The 24,538-nt window shown below is 29.6% G+C and overlaps 1 protein-coding gene across 1 annotated transcript; it reads right to left on the bottom strand.

Moving 5' to 3' along the window:
* On the bottom strand, positions 14,496 to 19,242 carry LOC109346838 (sugar transport protein 13-like). Its single transcript, XM_019586647.1, has 4 exons — positions 19,063 to 19,242; positions 18,354 to 18,679; positions 16,110 to 16,234; positions 14,496 to 15,614 (listed from the first exon to the last, which is right to left on the bottom strand). Exons 1-4 carry the CDS (start codon positions 19,190 to 19,192, stop codon positions 14,654 to 14,656), a joined length of 1,542 nt encoding a protein of 513 aa, XP_019442192.1. The 5' UTR covers positions 19,193 to 19,242; the 3' UTR covers positions 14,496 to 14,653.

Below are 24,538 nucleotides of genomic sequence, written 5' to 3'. Positions count from 1 at the left end.
TATGACCAATGCAATAGATTTACTCAATAAATTGAATTAATTAGATAAAAACCATTTTTATATGTAGAATACACATTACAAACAATAGGAAAGCGAGTTGACAGGCCTAGTAGTGCCTCTCAACACGCTAGTTAAAGGTTTTATATGTAGAATACACATTACAAACAATACGAAAACGAGTTGACAAGCCTGGTAGTGCCTCTCAACACGCTAGTTAAAAGAATATTCATAAATCAAGGGAGTAGTCACTAAAGTCAAGGAGTCTTATATGTCTTCTTCAAATTTTTCTATAAAATGTACAAAGAGTTTAAAATCTGCATTGACAGTATAAAATATTCTACACTATCAGTACATCATTCACCATTGATTTGTATTACTTTTGTTTAAGAGACAATGATTATTAACAAATCAATGGTGGATGATTTAATGGCAGTGTAAAAAACCTTAACACTGTCAGTGCATACATATTAAATTCATGTACATATATTAAGGAGTCTTATGCAAGAAAGTATAATATAAGGGAAAGAATGTTAACTGTTATAATTATTATAACTTCATTCTCACTAATAAAAAATTATGTGAGTTATTTTCATCAATTATTTAGTTTTAACTTAAGTAAGTTCAATTGTTACAACTTCTTCTAGGTGCATATTTATTGGGAGATGGGAAAATTTAACAATTTTTTCATCAATGATTCTCAAGGCAAAGAAGGAAAAATATATTTAGTAAATGGAGGAGATTTATGCAATATTAGTGGCTGACAAAATGAATGGATATAACTATACACATGGAATTTTATTGACTTAGTAATAAGGATGTTATTATGATAAATGTTAGTAGTCTTTCCTTTGTATTGTGTTTGTTTTGCTATTGGTTTTATATTCTTAATTGTTTACTATACTAAACAACATCATTGTGAGTTTAATTTTTATTATTGCCTTTATTATTTACTATAGTAAGTGTATAAATTATTATAGTCATACGAATATAAAGTATTCAAATGTAGATTATAATTAAACTTTATCACTCCAAATGTTTATAACATGTAAAATGAAAACTCGGTATCAAACATTGGGAATACAGGTTGATAGACACGGGGGTCACCCTAACCATAAACTTCACTTACAAAATAATTGTGAATCACTCAATTATTTTAATGTTTAATTTAAAAAATTAATAATTACATCAATCGAATAAATTTAATTACAAATTATAATATATAACACAACTTACTATATTTAATATTTATAGCTTGTAGATTATACATTACAAACATATTACAAACAATATGAAAGCGGATTGACAGACACGATAGTATCTGTCAACATGCTAGTTTAGATATTAAATATTTATAGCTAGTTTAGATATCAAACTCTTTAGGTTTCTCTCACTATAGGTTCATTCCAAATAACGTTAGTTCCAAAGTAAACTTATAAAATAAAAATGGGAAACATATTTGTTTCGCAATAACATCTAACCCAAGTTACACCAGTGACGCTATTGTAGTAGTATTTTAAGCCCCCGAGAGATAAATAATGGTAACATCAAAACTAATCTCAAATTAATGGACAATAAGAGTCTTAATGTACTCATTATGGGCAGTAAATACTTCATAAAATGGTAACAACTACCATCCCAAAGTAAACTCAATTATAACCATTATTTATCCTTTCTTGTATAGTAAAATAAGATATAGTGTGTAGCACATTACTATATATTAACTTGCAGTGGCGTTGATGACATTTCTTTCATCCCAACTACACTACCATTCAACTACCATTCTTATCATTAGTATAAACTAATCTCAAGTGATTGAATTATGTGAAACTTATGAACACGCACAACAACCAACAACGTACTTTACTTAATTGGACTCTTACCGTATCCTGTAATTAAGGGTAAAATATAACAATACCTTCATATGAAGCACAAACGATAAAAACTCTTGAAGAATAAATCTATAATGTGAACCTTAAATTTTGAATCAATATGTCTGTCATACCAATAGAATAGAGAAATGCATTGCATTATGTCCTCTTATTAATGACTGACATTGGGTGAACTCGATAATCATATGAATTGTAGAAATAGTGAAGAAAGAATCACATACAAATATGGAATTAAATTAGTTAATAAATATACCTTGGAACTTAGAAGGAAACTCATGTTTATTTGATTGTTTTGTGTTATCTCCAAATATAGTTAGTGAAACATTTCGTCAAATAGGTTTTGCTCACAAATTTCTTCATCCATATTGCACTGATATCTACTTGCATGAATAAAGCCGTTGTACCCACCTGTATTTCCAAGTCAGAGTATTCCTTTAACATGTAGAGAAAAAAATTGAAAAGATCTTTCCCATTTAAGAATAAGATGAAAATGGAAATGGAAAAAGGAGTAGTTTAATTCATCTTAGATTAGAATTTGAATGGAAAGATGATGGTGTTGCTTTCAGATCTAATATCTTTTTTATTTTCCAATCATCAATGTATAGGTATGAATACTCTATGGATGTGGATGTCAGGAAGAGTGTTAGAATTGGGACGGTGAAGGTGGAACTTCACTGATTTGTAGAAAATTATGTATTAACAACTGCAAAGAGAGGAAGTGAACTATAATAACCCTTTAATAAAATGAGAAAAAAACATCTGACACAAATTAGGCTAATGGTTGCTATTTGTAAAGGTAACCTGAAAAAAATAAAACTGAGGTAAAGAAGACAATAATATCTTGATATAAAGAACATAAGATAGAAATTGTTGAATAAGCAATCTCTAACAAAAAACATAAATATTAAATGACTGTACCTATTGTAGAATAGAGGCATACCTTGCATTATGACATCTTATTAATGACTGTGATGAAAGAATCTTATGTAAAAATTGAAATTGAATTACTTCATAATGTAGTAAGTGAAACATTTTATCTGGTTTGGTGTATAAATTTTTTCATACATTATTCCTTTCCATGTTACATGAATGTAAAAGAGATGATTGTAAAAATTTAAGGAAACAAAAGGTATCATATTTTGACTAATACTTACATGTGTGGATGAAGCCATATACATACTCTGCATTTCCATTTCTCTCATTTCCTTCATCCTTTTTTTTCTTTTTTACGTCCCATCACTCTCTCTCTCTCTCTCGTTTCCCTTTCTTTCTTCATCTTCCTAAACAATAACTAAAAACCTTCTTCTCCACATTTCCCTTTTCTCTTCCTTTCCTTCTCCCACCATAAACACACCAACAACCACAACTTTAACCCAATTTTCCTGCTCCATCATTCTATTTTTCCCCAACCAAAAAAAAACTCACAACACAAAACTCACTTTCCCATTCCAACACCAAAACTTCAAAGTTTAGACCTTTGTTTTTGTTGATCATGGAGTTTGCATCTAGTAGAGCGTCTCCAGCAAGTACACTACCACTTAAGGCAAGAAACACGGAAGCTCCACCGGTATCATCTACGGTGGTGGCAACCCAAACCCTAAATCAAAGGTGTTGTGAAAGATGTTGTTGTTGGGTTGATTTGAGAAAGAGAGCAAATAAAAGTAATGTGAATGAGAGAACATTTATTCTTTTTGAATGAAATGTGCAGTTTTCTTATGATGAGGAGAAACTGCCACTCATCTCTGCTATACATATACACTTTCACACACTAACATAGTAAAGTGTAAATAATTTTAAGTATTAATTGTAACCATTATATATATATATATATATATATATATATATATTAATTTTAATTATTATTATTAATAAAAGAAAAGAAAGGGCTGGTGAAATCACAAAACTAAACACTCTACATTTGCAACAAGTATACAAAGTTAAGGGTATTTTTGTCAATATGAATGATTGGTAGATATATCATGATATAGATTTCACATATTTTGTTCTACACATCTCTCATCTACAACACCTTGCTGCCACTCACAGGTATGATTTTATATTATTTTATTTCTTGTCTTTGTTGGTAGATATATTACATATTATTTCTCACTTTTTCAAATTGCCCTCATCAAATATATCATCTTCATTTATGGTAGATATAATTTTTCATCATATAAATTTCACATATTTTATTCAATAGATCTATCAACTTCAAGCCTCAAACTCAATCACATGTGTGATTTTCTATTATTTTAATTACTGTCTTTGTTGGTAGATAATCATATAAATTTCGCATATATATATTTTATACGATTTCTCACTTTTTCAAATTGTATTCACCAAATTTATCATCTTCAAATCTCAACCCAAATCATAGGTATGGTTTTATTTTTATTGTCTTTCAATTTTTTCTTCTTTTGTGGTAGATATAATTTTTTCATCCTATAAATTTCACATATTTTATTCAACAAATCTATTATCTTCAACTATTAAACTTATTCAATTTATAATTTCCTATTCTTTTAATTACTGTCTTTATTGGTAGATAATCATATAAATTTCGCATATATATAATTTATATTATTTCTCACTTTTTTAAATTGTGTTAACCAAATTTATCATCTTGAAATCTCAAACCAAATCATAGGTATGATTTTATTTTTGTTATCTTTCAATTTTTTCTTCATTTGTGATAGATATAATTTATTCATCATATAAATTTCACATATTTTATTCAACAAATATATCATATTTAACTCAAACTCACTCAAGGTACCAACGAGTGTTGGTTCAAGTGGTACATGCTTGATTCCCCTTAAGCAAGAACCCGAGTTCGAGTCTTGTGGATGGAAAAAATGCTCGTTGGGAGAGTTAGCCCCACTTACTTGTGGATGTTCCCGGCTCGGACAGGATTGCCTCCAGTGCGAGGAAACCAAAAAAAAAACTCACTCAAGGTATAATTTTCTATTCTTTTTAATTATTGTCTTTATTGTTAGATATATTTTATATTATTTCAATTTTTCTTTGTAACTCTTTCAAATTTTCATTTCTTAAGGTATGGTTTTCAATTTATATATAAGTGTACAAGACTAATGTATTTTTTTATTATATGTTTATTGTTCTCATTTAAATTATGGATCTGTCATGATATTTGTTTCAGCATTTGTAGAAGAGAAAACATACTTCATAAACTATAATAATTAGAGGTTACCAATATTATTTGAGTGTAATTATAACTCTTTCTTAGGATGTTTTTTATTGCAACAGAAATTATATATATAATTATATGTACATTGTAATGTTCCTTTTATAATTCATTATGAAAAACTTTATTTCAAAATGAATTAAACTATTAATAATTTTCAGATATTAAAAATATTAAATACATATTCATTTCATTTTCAATTATATTTAACAAGTTTTACCACCAAAAAAACTCTTAAAACATTCGAAGACAAAAAAATAGCAAATTATACCCTACAATTCTATTACTCCCAACTTTAAACACCACACACCTTTTTTTACCTCATTTGTGTATGTGTTCAAAAACCCTAGTCTCCTTCTTCCACCAAAAATGGCATTTCTTTGAATAAGAACTAGCAAGTTACCCATGCATTTGCACGAGACGATATTTTTTGCCGCATGATTAAGAACATATATTACATGTGCATTTATGATTAAGAATATGTATGTTGCTCGTGCATTCGCATGGTTAAAACCATATATGTTACTAGTGCATCAATATTGTTAAAAATTATTAATTATATATAAAATCATACAGTCAGACCATACGATTTAACTGTTTAAATTGGATAAACTTAATATGAGACCTCTTCTGGTTTAACATTTTGCTCGACTTTCCCAACATTGTCTTTTACACATACATAACATGATATAGTTAGTAGTATCCTATTAATAAAAAAATCATCAATAAATTTATAATTTCATTATTATTTGATTCTAAAATAAGATTAGTATAAAAATAAATATTATTATTTGACTCTAAAATAACTACAAACAATATGTTATGATTCATATTATTAATATTTTAATATTGTTATAGTAACATTATATTTTAATATTGCACATGTAATCATATTCCTTTTATTTTTAAATAAATTACATACATTATAGAGTTAATTTGTTGTATCATCATCTTATTATATTTGATCGTTTAACTTAATTGGTTATTTGTGTATAATATCATTTTTATAATTGATCCATAAAATTTGAGTATTTATATTTATTTATGACATTAAAAATATAATTATTTATTTATCAATATAATTATAATTGTGCATTAAGTTTCTAATGTTAAATAATTGTGTAATATGCTCAATTAATCATGCACATTATGCAATTCAATAAATCAGAATAAATTATAGATTAATGAATCCAAATAAAAACAAATTATCATAAATGATGTAAAACATTAATCAGTAGATATTACTCAATTAATATTCCATAAATTCATTAAATACAATACTGCAAATTTATATTCCATTTTTTTGACTGATCCATAAATTCAAATAAACAAATAGAATATAAATGGAATTGAATATAAATATATTTCTCAAATTTATTATTTACAATTATGAAAATTTATATCTATAATGATCATTGCTTAAAATTAGTGAATCATAAATAATTTAATCAAAATATAAATCAAATCAATTGATTATCACAATCAAATCAAATTGCTGTGATATTTTGATTGTCACATCCTATTAAAGATTAAATAGAAAATAATCCAAAAACACAGTGAAAAATCAAATCACAAAACTAATTTTGAGAATAATTATTTAATTTTTAGATAACGGAATAAAAGATATTCAAAGACAATCATGCTAAATAATTTTGGCTTCTAAAATATAACTAACAATTGATTAATTGTGTGCAATATCATTATTGTAACTGGCTGAAAAATGTTGAACTTTTATGTTTCTTTATGATATTATTATTTATTTGTTTATCAGTATAATTATAAATATGCATTAAATTTTCAATTTTAAACTAATCATGTAATATGCTCAATTAATCACGATTGTCATGGAGTAGAATGAATCATGACAAATTAAATATAAATATAAATTGATCCATAAATTCAAATTTTGTAATAGATCCATAAATTCAAACAAAATAGAATATAAATGGAATTAAATATAAATATAAATTGCTCCATAAATTCAAATTTTGTAATAGATCCATAAATTCAAACAAAATAGAATATAAATGGAATTGAATATAAATATATTTCGCAAATTTATTATTTACAATTATGAAAATTAATATCTATAATGAGCATTGTTTAAAATTAGCAAATCATAAATAATTTAATCAAAATATAAATCAAATCAATTAATTATCATAATCAAATGAAATTTCTTTAATATTTTCATTATTACATCATATTAAAGAGAAATTCAATCAAAAAACACAATAAAAATCAAATAACAAAAATAATTGTGAAGGACCATTATTTAGTTTTTAGATAATAGATCAAAATACATTTAAAGACAATCATGTCTAATAATTTCAGTTTCTAAAGTGTAACTACCAATTAATATTACTCAATTAATACATTCAAAGACATTAATGAGTAATTATTACTCAATTAGCATTCCACAAATTTATTAGCTATAATTATGCAAATTTATATTATATTTTTGTAACTCATACATAAATTCAAACAAAACAAAATATCAATGAAATTAAATATTAATATTCCATAAATTTATTACTTATATAGTAGAATATAAATGAAATTAAATTGTCTTTGATGGTTATGACTGATATGATGATCACATTTACTATGATTAATTATATAAAATATACATATTCAACAATTAAACATGCTAAATTATTTATAATGATAATAAAAAAATTAAAGATTATTTTTACTAATATAAGGTTGACACATTCATATAGTGAAAAAAAAATCGAATTTAAAAGAACAAACACATAATAAAATTAAAGAACTGTTATTTTACACTCAGATAATGAATAGAATCTCTAATCATTGTATTATAGGATGTGAGGTTTCTTTTATGCAAATGTCGAAACAAAGAATATGAAAATGTCGAAACAAAGAATATGGCCAATTCGTATTTCTTGTTTTGGAAAAAATAACCACATAGGAAAAAATATTTTAACAAATATCATGTGAGAAAAAATAATCAAATTCATTTATTGTGCAAAGGATAATAAAATTGAAGATTTTAGTAAGATAGGGACACATAGACATAACACTAACCCGTATATATGCCTTAAGGGATAGTCAAACTGCAAATGAAGAGATAAGATGATAAAAGCGAGATAATATGAGAAGATAAATAAATTCATAACAACAAACAAACCAATACAATATTGTAACTTGTAACTAATAACTAAATGTGTGTATATATATAAATGGAGATCGGGTACATAACATAGTTAATGAGGATTTGGTAATTGTTAATGATGAAATCCTTGTAAATCATACACTAAGGAAGATGATTATTGAAAGAAAAAATCTACAAAGTAATGAAATCAATCGTACCATATATACAATATAAACAAATCAAAGAAAAAATAAGAATACACATACATAATAAACAAAAAATCAGTAAAAATATCTAGAAAATAAGAATATATCTAAAAGTAAACAAATGAATGAAAAAATCAATAAAAATGCACTTTAAACAACATATTTACAAAAGAAAAACAAATATACAATGATGAAGATTGAGTAACGGGATACAAACGCTATCATATTAGGTTAATGAATTACAAAATCAATGAAAATACACTTTAAACAACATATTTATAAAATAAGAACAAATCTACAATGATGAAGATCTAGTATCGAAAATCAATAAAAATACACTTTAAACAACATATTTATAAAATAAGAACAAATCTACAACGATGAAGTTAATGAATGAAAAAATCAATAAAAATACACTTTAAACAACATATTTATAAAATAAGAACAAATCTACAATGATGATGATTTAGTATCAGGATACAGAAGCCATCATATTAAGTTTAACGAAATGAAGATTGACGAATGAAACATTGGATTGTAGACATGTGAGAGAAGAATAGAGAAATATGAAATGAAAGGGGAGAAGAATATGAAGATATGAAATGATAATGATGGAAAAGTAACTCACATGTGAAAAGGGATTCAATCCCCTTTATTGTGAGATGTAATTTATTTATAGAATAAAAAACAAATGGACCAATTAATCATTAGAATTAAATTGTACAATGAACAAAAATGGAAGACTGACATGTTTTGGAGGAAAAGTTTTGATTGAGATTAACACATGTCATGAGAGACCTTTATTTTTTATGAGAGATTGACACATGTCATGAGGGCTTGAGATATTGAGACATTTCATGAGAGAGTTTTTTTTGTTATATAGGTAATAGAAATGGTAAGGTTTTCTATTACTAGTACTTATTGTGGTTAATCACTCATTGACTCCATCACCATCATCATATTACGAAATTTACATTCATGGTTGATTTAATTCTTGCAGTACTTACTGGAGTTTAATAGCTGTCCAACTCATCTCACAAGATTTCACTCATTTTTTAGTTAATTTTGAGGGTCATTGGTTGGAGAAGATATTGGAAGACAAAAATAGCTTCATCATCAACAATGAAAAACACAACTATGGACTTAAGACTATTTAGATTTTCTGGAAATATATTACCATTCAAGTAGATACTACATGTTTGCTTTGTAAATTTTGAGAATAGTGAATTCTTTCTTTATTACCTTTCTAGTAAACTAGTTTTAAGTGGACATGTTCAATTTTACATGTTTGTAAGTCTTTATGTTAATTCTCAATAAAATTGATTTTGGTTTTGATTCCAAATTTATTTATTTATATATTTAGCTTATAGAATGATGTTTTATTATAACATGTACTGGTAGTGTCACAATAATTCTTTATAAAAATATGTCGTAGTAGTGGAAGATAAAAATAACAAAAATATATACCTACGAAAACAAAACTGTAGGTATAGCATCAAAAACTTATATCTACGGAAACAAAACCGTAGGTATAGCGACATAAAAATGACGGATTAAAATGTCCGTAGGTATAGGTTTTTGAGGCTATATCTACGATTTTTTAACTTTTACTTACAGTTTTTTGCCATCAGTGAATGTCAAATTTCTTGTAGTGAAATTACCTCCTCAAATAGTATAAATTGGATCCTCTAACCTTTTCTTCTTGCTTACACCCATCCAAGCTAAACTACGCTAAGAACTATGATAAATTGAATACAGATGTTCATATTTGAATATATGTATACAAATCGAAGTTAAACCTCAATTTGATTGTTATCCGATAAGCAACAAGTAAAGATTGACACATTTGAACATCCAATATTTCCATACCCAAAAATACTTTCTGGAGAAAATGTTTATTTAATAAATGAAAATACTGCTAAAATAAAACAGATAATGGTGTTTATCTCTATAGAAAATGAAAAAGTTGAAGATAATCATGCTTTGAATTATGAATAAGACTGTCCACCAATTTGTTACAAGTTTGTTAGCAATTTGTTAAGTGTTTGTTACTAGTTTGTTATCTGAGATAACATCTCTACCCCATAGAGATAGTTGATTCCTTATCAACAAAGTTCTCACGTCCATCTATAAGTAGATCCATGAGTCCTTAGTTGAAAAGATGGGCGAAAACAAAAGAACACTAATACAATTTACAAGGTAAATACCAAATGAGAGAAATAGTGCAACACCTTAATACTTGAGTAACTTTACTCCATTCAATTAACAAGGTTAGCTTTATTATCTTCCTCCTATTTATTTTATTTTTTTCTTTCTAATATAATTTATACTAGTTTATTCTCAGTTTTAATAAAGATTAATTAGAATGAGTTCATCAATAATAAAACTAATTTAAGTTATTAAATTTTAAGTGTTCATTACTAAATTAGTTGAAGAATTTAATAATGATGTTACATCTGGTATCGTATTTCGCTTTCCACTTCAAGACGATAAATGGTTATGATCATTTACATTGTCTTTGTTATTTATCAAAGTGGAAAGGTGGTTAATAATCAATGTTAACTCTTCACCTATTACTTTTATTTTTTGGGAAATATTTAGTTATTTAAATAATGTTTTAATTTTTTAATGGAGTCAATAATAAGGTTATGGTTCGTGTTATATCTTACTTCCTACTTTGGGCCAAAAAATGGTTGCGGTCACTTATACTATCACTGTCATTTATTAAAGCAAGAAGATATTAAACAACCAATACTGACTCTTCGTCTATTGATTCTGCTTTAATCAATTCAAACAATTTCAAAAAACAACCAAACCAATTTATCAATTTTCAAGTAAGAACTACGCAGTTTTGATTCACTAATACTTTTGTGGATAAATATGAGCAAAATCTTATCTAGTCTGACACAACAAAAATAAAAAAAAATATTTTCTTCCTCCTTTTAATAGCACAAAAGTAAAATATTTGTTTTATCAATTATCTTTTTTTAATTTAGGGTATAATAAAGTCTATCTTGTTAGTGAGGGTACCATCTTAGTATGGACGGACAAGGTGTTGATACCTTCTCTAATTCACAATTGACTCTCGAATCCAAACCTCTAATTTAAAAAACAATTTTATCCTAAATTGGACTTCAAGTAGAATATTCTATGTTTTAACCACAAAAACATAGTGACAACTTCACAATAAGTTGTGTAACCAAAAATTGTGGCACAACACTACTGAATATAAAACACATGAAGTATTTTTTCATCACGCTCAGTCAAAAACCTAATAAATGATTTCACTTCATCCTCATATTCTTTCACTAATTGATTGACATTCATCCATTTTCGATCAACAAAGAAAGCCTCGTCTTGTTCCATCAACAATAGTAGTTAACTTTTAAACCCTAAAAAAAATATTGACAAAAAGTTATAGTGAGCTTAAATCATAATCTAACTCATTTGTAGTGAGTAACAATGAGAGATACAAAAAATTAAAATACATGGATGTTATAAAAAATGAAAAACTAAGAAGAATGACAAAGCTCACTTTCAGTATCTTCACTTTGGTTGTGGGATGAGTTGAATGTATGAATGTTGTGACAATGTGAGTCTTGTGTGAAGGTGAGTGTCGTGAGAATGTTTTCTGAGTTTTAGCGTCCAAATAAGCGAGTAGTGTGTGAGGTTGTACTTTTAAATTTGAAACGATTCAACAACAATCACTAAAACAAATGTTGTTGAATCTATGACTGTCAATAACGCTTAGTAAAGCAAACGTTGTTAAATGCGTGAGAAATAACAACACTAGCTTTTGAATCTTTGAGTGAAGCAAGTGCTTTTGAGTGTCGTTGAATCTTTGAGTCATACAATAATAATGTTCAATTAAGAAAACACAATTGATTGTATATATACCTATCACATTTAAGAATATATTTTTTTACCAAATATTGTTGATTTCCTTCTGCCTATCATTTAACATCATACTATATATGAACATTGTTAAATGTGTGTTGCTAAATATGAAGTCTAACATAAAGTACTTCTTTTGTTGAAAAATCTTGAATTAGAAATATTCTCACCACTATATCCTAATTTTATTTCTATTTGTCATGCATATTAAATTTTAATTTTAGAAAATTAAATAGATTTATTGAGGTTTGACAAAATTATACAAATGGTTAGTGTTAAAATAAATATAGATTGTTATATGGGAGGGCAACCAACCATTTCAAAAGAGACCCATGGAATAAGGGGATATCCTTATTATACCCAAAAAATAAAATAAGGGGATATCCTTATGATACCCAAAAAATAAGGAATAAAACTTGGACTCTTATATATTACTAGCGTGTTGACAGACACGTGTGTCTGTCAACACGTTTTTCTATTGTTTGAAATGTAATTGTTTATTTAAATAATTAAATTACTTATAGTTAGTTTGTAGATAAAGTGTATAATTGAGGCGGAATTTTTCAAATAAACTATCATGAAACGAAATATTTGTCAAATGCATTCTTATTTTTTAGTAATGATTGCACAAAGTAGTAAATATTATAACTCAATTAATGATTTTCCTTTGGTATGATGAAATTGTGAAAAAAAATCATCTTTATAGAACGTTGTTATTGAATATTGAAGTCGTGAGAATACAGTTAAGAGATAAATATCATTACAAAATATTTTTTGTTCGGTAAGTAAAGAAAAAATGTTATAGTTACAAAATTAAGAAGAAGACATAATTAAGAAAATAATATGGGACATGTAATAATAGGGATATGGACATTAGGTTATATGGTCTTTTTGTAGAAAATAGGCAAGGGCAAAATGAGGAATTATAAATTACTCCATGGTAGGTGGTTACACCATGTTTTGGCTTTATAATAAGTATAGATATAGGCTTCGTCTATTAATGGCAAAATTTAGTCTCACATGTTTTTATGATGATGTATATATCGTTTTCCAGTATAAATTATTTTACCCACAAGAAAGTGATATATGTCACAAAATAATTCTTTATTTATTGATGATTGGTTTACAAGTAATATATATATATATATCACTTTCTTATGAGTAAGAAAATTTAATAAGATGATATATCATTATTCTTTTGTTAATTGGATTGATGAATGTAATGTTTTCTCCATAACCAAGTAGAGTACCTTTCATTTTTTTAAAATTGGTTTGATGAAACAATAATGTTTTATGCATAACCACCAACTAGGTTCCCTTTTGTTTTTATAATGCTTTTTCAGATGTTTTTTTAGATAAAAGATAATAAAGTAAGTGAGGAATAAATTATATTAAGATAAAAAAAATGAAAAGAAACCTCCTTTATATTATCAACTTAAGGACTTGTTCGTCGAACATGAGAAATTCTTAAATGTTTCAACTCTATATATTTTAATTACCATTCGAAGTAAATTATTAACTCTTTTATTAATTATCCTCCTACTAAATGAAAATATATATTATGTCTTTTTTTTATAAGTAATATATATATATATATATATTATGTCTTGAAATTATAAAAACAATCATTATGATATGTTCAATATAGTTAGCTTATAAATAATTTTTTTTAAAACTAGTCAGTTGTTTGGAGTTTTATAATCTAGGATATAAATGGATGAATGATTTTAAAGTACACATATATAAGTGATCGTTCGCTCTCTATATAAGTAAATAATAATTAAAATTATATAATATTAATAGTAATAATGATTATATATAAAAATGAATTATCTTTTTAATTGATTTTGTTTTATAGTGAATTTTAGTTAAATTATGCAGTTTCCGAATTATTTCTCAAATGAGGTTGTTTTGAAACTACTTGTTCAAAAATATATTTATCAAACTAAACTATTTATTAAAATAAGAAAGTCCAAGTCAACCCATTTTTTAATATTTTTGGTTTGATATGTGGCTATAAATAAATAGGCAGTATTTTTAAAGAGAAAGTTTATGAATTATTTAAAATGAATATCCTTAATCAACCCAATTTTATGTATTGTTTGTAATTTAGATTTTCATAATAGTTGTTATTATGGATTCTCATCATGAAATATACCAATATAAATATAAATGGTTGGCAAAACAATACAAACAAGGTTACAGGTAGGCATGGGGCACTAACATAGTGACATAGGATAGGATAGGAATAATAACGATAACTTAGTTAGCTGTTCCAACCTTTACTAACTAAGAAAATTACTGGTTTGACAAACCAGATTATTGGTGAAGTTGTTTTTGCGTACTACTCAGAAGCTGGTTCACATCCCTTAATAATATTGTCATCATCAAAAAACCTCTTCCACAACCAATGCTGCTTCCAAACTCTGCCAGTCATCTCTTCAATCGGGACATTCTTTGTCTCAGGGATGAAGAAAAGAACAAAGGTGGACATGATAAAGACCCATCCTGAGAAGAAAAAGAAAATACCAAACTTGAAGTGGCAAAGCATTGAGAGGAATGCTTGTGCAATCACAAATGTGCATACCAAGTTTACACAAACAGTCACACTTTGCCCTGCTGATCTAGTCTCTAATGGAAATGTCTCACTTGGGATAAGCCAACCAAGTGGACCCCATGACCAAGCAAATGCAGCTACAAAAATACACACCATAACAACCACTACAACTGCATAACCTTTTGAAAGTTCATTAGAATGATCCTTCACCTTGAATCCTAATATGATTGCAATCACCATTTGAGAAAAGAACATCTGAACACCAGCTTCCAACAAGAGAATACGTCTTCCAAGTTTGTCAACAGAGTAGATAGAGACAATAGTGGAGATGAGATTAACAGCACCGGTAATGACAGCAGAGTATAGGGAAGCATCATTCTTGAAACCAAGTGTATTAAAGAGAACAGGAGCATAAAACATTATTGCATTGATGCCAGTGAATTGCTGAAACACCTGAAGGGCAATGGAAATCACAAGTTGAGGTCTGTTGCTACGCTTTAAGAGATTCCTGAAAGGGTGCTTAACCTCTTTAGCTACACGACTTGCCTCAACAAGTTCTAAGAACTCAGGTTCAATGTTAATGTGAGTGCCACGGATCTTTGTGAGGACAGCTCTTCCTTCTTCCAAGTGACCACGCTCAATGAGACTGTTAGGAGTATCAACCACCAAATATGCACCTATTGTGAGCAGCACTGCTGGGATACCAGCCAGACCTAGAGACACTCTCCAACCCCACCCACCTTTTATCCTTCACATCAAACCAATGGTACAATTGATATTACACCGTCAATGGTGGTGGATCATGTAAAAATACATTCAAGATATTACAAGATTTCTTTATTATTCAGTGACACTAGCATTACTACTTGTTTTAATTGAAGGCAAGAATCACTCTACCGTGTACTATTCGATCAACCATCATGCAAGTCAACATATACTTTAACAAAGAATGAAGAAATTGATGGCTATAGAAGTAAAAAAAACAGTCCTTGATTTAAGGAGAAATTTGTATATTGTTTCGGATAATCAATCTTGACCCGCACTATTATACTATTACTATAATCATTAATTCAATTTGCTTAGTGCTGACTACCACAAGCTAGTTTTGCTTTGAATTCCTTTGGGCTCTAAACATGATTAGTTATATTTTAACACACACATGACACAACTAATCCGATTCCTTTCGACTTGCAATGAATGGTAAGAAGACAAAATAAAATGATACAAGGGGGAGCACATTTACTTGCTGGTGCCATAGTTGACAAGGTTAGCAAAGAGAATGCCAATAGTGACATTAAGCTGGAACAGTATATTCAATGCTCCACGTATTCTTGAAGGTGCGATCTCTGAAAGGAAAACTGGCACTGCCTGTATCATCAATTTCAAGTACCATTGAATTATTAGCCATATAGTTTGTTTGTTTTTTCATTACAAGTTGAATTAGAGTAAAATAATCAGCTGTATCTTTTGTAACTTAAGTTTAAATAGGAGTATTAATTACTGAAGAATTTATCAAAGGTTTAAATAGTTAATAAAAGATAAGATAGAGACAGAATTCGTGAACTACTTCAAAATAAAAGGAGTAAATTAAGGTTATATAGCTAGGCTGGCACTTTCGGTATCAAATTATGAAGCGGAAGCAAAATTTAAGGACCCTATTTATGAATGCATTAGTGTCATAGCTCTATTGCAAAGGAAGGTGGTGGAGCCTCAACATGACCTTGCTATTGATAAGGTTCATCTTGCTCGTTATGATGTTGCAGCTACAATGAGCAATTAGTTGTTAACGGTTTCCCACAAAGTTCTAAGTTGGCTTAATAAATTGATGGATCAGTGAAGGTGCCAAACTGATTAGTTCAAATAACTCAAGAAAGTTAAAGAAGTCATGCTTGGAGGGACTGGACCAGAAAGTCAATGATGAACCGCACTAACATTTGGTCCATGTATTCATAACCAAAACCAGAACTACAGTGGGCAAAGTTGTGATAAAGGATCACTTCTGATGATTATCTTTTGGGCTTATATTGGACATTCTTTTATTTTCTTTGATGTTTACTACTAAAAAATATCTTCTTTCCCTATTATTAATTACATCTATTTCATTCATACATTGTTATGATATGTATTTTAGTTACACATTAAGATAGAGATTTCAATCCATTTCTCTCTCTTTCACCCATTATAGTTGTTTTGTTTCTGTCAAATAGATGGTTAAACAACTTTCATCAATTCTATGAGGTTTGGTCCATTTAGATGATGAGAAATGAAATAACTTTTAATAGTAAAAAAAGTAACCATTCGCGGGTGTTACACTCTATCCAAGTTAGCTCATGGCTTTGGTATTTTAATTTCTTATTCATAATTTATGTAATAAACACATAGAGGTCTCCATAGTGATTCCATGCATAAACGTCAATTAGTAAGAATATTTTAAAGCCAAGCAAAATAACCTAGGGCTAGCGGACGATCGAGAGTTTGAAGGGGCAAGGAACCTATATACATCACCCTAATTTTGGTTTCAGCTCATAAAACAACAAAAACCCCAAATTTGTCTTTAATAGAGGGACACGAGAATCTCACATCACCTAATTTTGTTTTGGCTCATAAAACAATATAATAACGAATATAGAGACCTGTTGTAGTATGTGGTTTTTAAAGGACATTTGATGGACAAATACGTGCCCTTCAAATCATATATATACATTTTATTTATTTATATATATATAAATAATATTTGATAGGTAAAATTGTATTAATTAGAAGGTACTATTGGTATAAGATTTATAAAGAATAGTCAAATAATTATATAATTTCAGCTTTTTAGGAGTAGTAAGAATTTAAATATTGTATATAGTGATTAATGATCACAAAGTTATGGATTCAAGTATAGATAACAATATCTCTACTTATGAAGTAAAATTGCATACACTTATTTTCCATAAACATACCATTGGGGCTAATCCCTTTTTAAATTTTTTTTTATTAAATGAATATAGACTAAAAACTAAAATAATTAGAGCTTATATTGATTTTATATTTAATTTTAAAGATATAACAAAAAGTAATATAAGCTAAAATTATAGATTATAATTAAGAGTAGAATATGGCAAAACTAATTTATCTCGTACAACTCCTAATTAAATAAAGTTATAGACTAAAATTTGAAAAATAGAGGATACTAATATAATGATATATTTAATATTTGAGGATTTGAATCTCACTCACTACATATATTAACATACTAATATTTGTTAATAATTTTTTTTTTATAATAGAAAATATAATGTGAGTTGAAAATAAAAATTAAACATATGTGGTATAATAATTGGTTCCGTTATGATTAATATATATAATATACGTATAGAATAGGTATCCATTATCATTATTATTATTATTATTTATTATTATTATTATTATTATTATTTTGCATGTAGTATGCAAAAAAAGAAGAAAGAAGTAGTAGCTCGGAATAGTAAACTATACGTACCTGGTTAGCAAAACCAACACCAGAACCAAGTAATATTCTGCCAATGATGAGCATGGGAAGGTTTTGAGCAGAAGTGTTGAAGGCAACACCAGCCATGAAGAAGAAACCAGCTATCAACATTGTCACCCTTCTCCCCATTATCCTAGTTGTATATGAAGCCATCAATGTTGCCGTTAAACCCGCCAGGTACAGACACGACGTAAATAACTGCAGCCCTTCACTGTCGTATTTGCAGTAATTGCTATCCACTCCTTTCTCTTCCACCGTCTTTCTGTATACATCTCCAAAAAACTTCTTCAAGAATGGTGCCATCGATGTCACCCCTCCTGAATCACTCATGTGCCATTTCAATAATCACATATGTTATTTCAATCAATATATGATGATTTCATTATCCATGTACGAGTAAGTGAAGATAACTTACTCATACCAAAAATATATCCAACAATTTAGAACTCATACTTTTTCCCTCTGAAATTGATTTTAAAAAAAGTTTGAAATCACAATTTTTAATTTATATATTGAATACTACAAGAAATTAGCATTCTCCAAAAACGCCACTTATATATTGAATATTACAAGAAATTATTGAATGGAGAACGAAAAAGTGTAAACTTTTTGGTTGGCTAGCTAGATCATCTGAGTTGAAGAAAACATGTATGCAAATGGTTATTATATCTTGTGTCACTTGTGTGTATGAAAGCATTACCTGAAACACCGACATCATATCCAAACATAAGACCTCCTGTCGCAGCCATTATGCATGAAATGATGACTATGGGAGTTATCTTTGCCTCAAATTCTTTGCCGTCGCCAGTAGTGAAACCTCCGCCAGCCATGGTTGCCCCAATACTTATATGACCAAGAGAGACTGATATTTTCTTTGGTTAGCAATGGTGGGAACGAGTGAGACCGGATTTATAAGCTCTCCTCAATTTGGATATCATCATTCTTTCTTCTCGACCTCTATGGTGTGAAGAAGATCTTTGCTCATCACCTTGACATCACCAAAAAAGAAAAAAATGAATAATACTTATCAAGATAAAGAAAATTAAAGCTTCAAGATAATTAGAATAAGTCTCTATAGATACGTCTATCCTAAAACTCTTAAATATACAAAGTAGTAATACTCAAACTATTTTTAAAGAAAGTTGAAACACTTTAAAATACTTAAAACAATTTTCAAAATTAGTGTGTAACGGGTTACTTCATCTAAGTAACAGGTTACGTGTGTGAGAAAAGAGTTATCCAACTTAAAACTGTTCAGAGTAATCCATTACTTCTTTGAGTAATAGATTACCAGTTTTGAAAAGTTGAGTAATCGATTACCCAGATTGTTGTAATCAATTACTCTAATTTAATTTTAAATGAACAGTGGACAAAGAGTTTGGGTAATCGATTACTCACTATCAGTAACCGATTACTGAGAGCTGTTGCATCAGATTTCAAAATGAAATATTCTCACTCCAAGCGAAATCTCTTCACTTCAAACAACTCCTACACTTTCAGAAAGACACAATGGGTGTTTGGAAAGTCTACATAAAGACTCTAACTATCACAACACAAACACACAACAATACAACAACACACAACTCTTATACAATTTTCAAAAGCTCTTAAATTTATTCTGAAGTTATTCCTCTACACTTTTTGCAACTAGTCCTTAACTTTCAAAGTTGTTTTTCTGAAGTTGCTTAGAAGTGTTTCAAAGTTTTTCAAAGAGCATTATTACTTGGTATACATAAAGAGTTGATTGGATTGCAAGTTATACTACTTTCATACTTGTAAAGGCAATCTGCCATTGTTGTAGAATACTTTCTTTCACGGGGTCTGAAAAGAAAGAGGATTAGAATCACTTGGAAAAGTGTTTTCCAAGAGTGAATAAGGATTAGGGAGTGTGTAAGGTACATAGAAATCTCGGGGGTGAGATATTTTAATTACAACTCATAATTCTTAGTGAAGAAATCTCTTGTGCTGCAAGAGTACTGAGTGTAGCCTTCGGTGGACTAGAAGGTGAACCACTATAAAAATCATTGTGTATTCTCTTCTCCATTTATCTCTTTCATTTTATCTTGATTATTTTTCTGCATATATTTTCCGCTGCAAGTTAACTCTAGATTTTGCAGAAAAAGTGGCCATAATTTTCAAGTCAACTAATTTACCCCCTAGTTACAACCTTGTTCTTACATATGGGAGCACGTGGGTGCAAGTCTCTCACTTTTTTTAAGCAAAGGCTATTATTCATTTTCCACCAAAAGAACTAATATATTTTGAAATATAAGGTGGCCCCTTAAAATAATTATTTTTATTAAGAGAGTAAAGTATATCACCGTAACAGGATATAATAATTTCATTAGAAGTGAATCTAAGAAAAAGGGAGGAGCTGAGGTGTTTTTTGTAAGAAGGATGCCCAAATATTTAGTAAGTGGATTAGGGAGTTATAATTGGTGGATTTACCTCTAGTTGGTTGGAATTTTACTTGGTACCAATTTGAAAATGGAGCAATGAGCAAGCTTGATAGATTTATGTTGTCTGTAGACTGGTTCTCTAATTGGCCTAACATAGCTCAATGAGCTTTGAGTAGAGACATTTCAAATCATTTACTATTATTTTGAGGTAGTGGAAGGTGGAAAGGGGCCATGCTCTCAACATTACATATTCCCTAACTTAGTCGCAACAACCTAGAATGGTGTGGGGGTGTATACTAAGGAATGCATTTATTGTGAAGGAGAACTTAAAACTTTTAAAAGAGAGTATCAAGGTGTAGAATAAGGAGTCGTTTGGTTGCCTAGACATAAAATTGGGGAAATTGGAAAGGGACATTCAAGAACTGAATATTTTGGGAGAATGAACTATGTAGGATGTCAATCAAGTGACCATGCGAAAGTCTCTAACTGATGACTGGTGGAAAGCAATGAATTTGAAAGATAACTTGTTGAGGAAAAAATCAAGGAGTGAGTGGTTGAAGGAAGATGACGCTAATACTAAATACTTTCATGCTTGTATTACCAATAGAAGAAGGAGGAATCAAATTTAGGGAGTTTAGATCGATGAGGTATGGTGCGAGGAGGAATCGTTAGTAAGGAACAAGATATCAAGTTACTTCAAGAGGATTTTCCCTAGTGTGCCTATGGTGAAGCTGAAATTGGATGGGGTTCCTTTTCATATTTTGGAAGCCAACCAAATTATTGTGTTGGATGCTGAAATTCTAGAATAAGAGGTTAGAGTGGTTATTTGGAGTTGTTCTAGTGATAAGAGGCCTTGCATTTTTGTTTGGAGTTGTGCTACTGATAAGATGTCTTTTTATACACGCGATAATAAAGCAGAAGGAGACAAATTTGAAGTAAGGAGAGTCTTGCATTTTTGTTGGTTATCCTCAAGTACAAAAGGAGTATCGTGTATAACTTTAGGAATGCAAGTGGCTTTGAGAATGGCTTACCAATTGAATTGGATCACACAATTAACAAATGCCCACTACAAGCATCCACTGACACATAATTTGAAGAAAATGGGGAATAACTTGGCCTAAATGATACAAGTCGAATTGTAAGTAACGAATTAGACCATGTTAATAGTGATTTGGTTCAACAACCCTGCAAAATAGATCAGAACGAGTCAAAGTCCAACCAAATAAACTAGGTGATTATATAACTTATTTGCCGCCTCTATAGACCATTTGCCACCCACAACCTCTCAAGGCTCCTAGATGGTACATCCTCTCTTTTTCTATTTTTGATGAAAAAATTTGTAATTATCATAAGGCTTACTTGTCGACCATCACATCACTTGATGAGTCAAAATACTTTCATCATATTGTAAAAGATCCTAGGTGGAGAGAAGAAGTGCAAAATGAGGTTGATTCCCTTGAACTAAATAACACTTAGACCCTTGAACACTTGCCACCTAAAAAGCATGATGTGGAATCTAAATGGGTTTACAAAATCAATTATAAACCCAATGGACATGTGGAGCAGTTCAAGGCACTTCTCATGGCGAAAAGGTTCACTCAAGTGGAGGGGGTCGACTTTTATGAGACATTCTTTCTGGTAGAAAAATTAGTCACTGTACCGAGTCTACTTGCGGTTGCTGCAAAGAAAAACTCAATCATTCATCAATAGATGTGAACAATACATTTTTACATGGGGTCTCAATGAGGAAGTTTATATGAAAATTTCACGAGGTTTTGTGAATTAAAGAGACACTCGAGTATGTTGCTTACAAAAATCACTCTATGGTTTATGCTAGGCATCTAGAAATTGGTATTGTAAGTTTAAACAAGCTTTCTTGAAGGCTGGGTTTCACCAATCTCGTGCTGATCATTCTCTTTTCATATACAAGAAAGGTACAACCTACGCTTTCGCACTTATATATGTTGATGATGTTATTGTGATGGACAACAATGATGCAAATATTGACGACTTGAGAAAATATCTTAATAAGTGATTTAGTATCAAGGATTTGGGACATTTGAAGTACTTTATGGCCACTGAGGCTCAGTTATAGGAAGTATACCTTGGACATTTTGGAGGAGAGTAGATTGCAAGGTTTTTTCCTAGTTCCTTTCTCATGAAACAAAATATTTGTTTGGATGAAGCGCATGATACTTGTAAGCTACTAAACCTGACATCATCTTTGTAATGAATATGTTCAGCTAGTTTCTGTCTGATCCACAATAGCATCGTATGGATGCAACAACAAGTTTGACATTATCTGAAATCAACAATAGGGCAAGGCATTTTCTTATCATCCACTAAAGATTTAAATTTGACTGCCAACTATGATGTTGGTTAGGGAGGTTGTTTACACAATCGACATTTCCAGACTGGATATCTGATCATGTTGGTGGTGTACTGATATCTTGGCGCACTAAAAAACAATATGTCGTTTCTTGATCCTTAGTTGAGGCGAAATATCTAGCAATGGCCACCACAATGAGTGAGATCTTGTGGTTGCAGCGACTATTGAGAGAGCTTGAAGCACTATTTATTGGGTTCACTTCCCTTTATTGTGACAATCAAGTCGCACGATACATAACCAAAAACTCAGTCTTCCACAAATGTACTAAACATGTTGAAGTGAATTGACATTTTGTTAGTTAAAGAGTTTCATCTCTTGAAATTCATCCATTATCTATTAGTAATGTTGGTGCAGCGGAAGCGATCGTTTCATAGCGTTGGCCACAAGCAATCAAATATAGTGCATAGAATAAATAGAAGAGAATAAGACAAGATACTTTGTTAACGGAGTTCAGTCAATTGTGCCTACATCCCCGGGAGTGCTGAGAGGCTACCAAGATATTATTAGAGAATAAAGATTACAAACCCTAACATACACATGGACCCAAGTGCCCATGAGGTGTGTCTATGTGGTGCTTATATTTGGTGCACATTATAACAATGGATCTGATTCCAATATTTAACATTGATGTTCTACTCTATTCTAATTCTAGGTAATATGAGACTTCATACAATACATATTTTAAACATCCCTAAAAATCTACACCTTGATTGAAATAGGCGAATATCTCGCTCCTTAGGAAATCTACACAAGAATCTCCACCTTAGCGAATATATGACTCCACATTGCTCAATGCCTAATTCTCTTTAAATGCTCCCCTACAATATAGACCTTTTGAGTATCCTTGATGATGTTACCAAGAGCCTAGCTCTCCAAACTTATAGTGCAGCTTCCTGTACCGCCATCAAATGGAACATGTCGCCTAGCCACCCATTGCTAGGAAGTCTTTCGATATATTGGAACATCTACACAAAAGTTCACAAACAATCGTCCTCTACAATACTCAGTAAAACTGAACCTTGGAACTTCCTTGAAAAGCCTCAACCACTACCACCATTGTCTAATCCAACAATCCTAGTTCAAAAGAACTATCATACTCCACCACAAGGAGTATACCCACAACACATACCTTGCATCAATGCTAACTAATGTATGTGTCACATCCTTGCATCTAAGCCAATGCCCATGTCACACACATGTCACACCCATGCATCTCTACTAATGCTCATGTTACAACTTGCATCAAATTCAATGCCCATGTTACACCCTACATCAAAGTTAGTCAATGTCTATATGGATATTCCAGACACACCATTAGGATATTCCACTTCTCATCTCAAATGAGAACATTCTCTCTACATCTATAGATATATTGTCAGTACCTGTCT

The sequence above is a fragment of the Lupinus angustifolius genome, chromosome LG04, assembly GCF_001865875.1.
Source record: "Lupinus angustifolius cultivar Tanjil chromosome LG04, LupAngTanjil_v1.0, whole genome shotgun sequence".
Lineage (NCBI taxonomy): Eukaryota > Viridiplantae > Streptophyta > Magnoliopsida > Fabales > Fabaceae > Lupinus > Lupinus angustifolius.
This window is presented reverse-complemented; position numbering and strand designations above follow the sequence as displayed.

What these genes read in the sequence shown, in the direction of transcription:
- LOC109346838 (XM_019586647.1), bottom strand. Translation starts at nt 19,192, where the DNA reads ATGGCTGGCGGAGGTTTCACTACTGGCGACGGCAAAGAATTTGAGGCA. An exon ending in ATATGATGTCGGTGTTTCAG is followed by an intron (nt 18,680 to 19,062) that starts GTAATGCTTTCA and finishes TGAGTGATTCAG; the next exon opens with GAGGGGTGACATCGATGGCA. An exon ending in GTGTTGGTTTTGCTAACCAG is followed by an intron (nt 16,235 to 18,353) that starts GTACGTATAGTT and finishes TTGATGATACAG; the next exon opens with GCAGTGCCAGTTTTCCTTTC.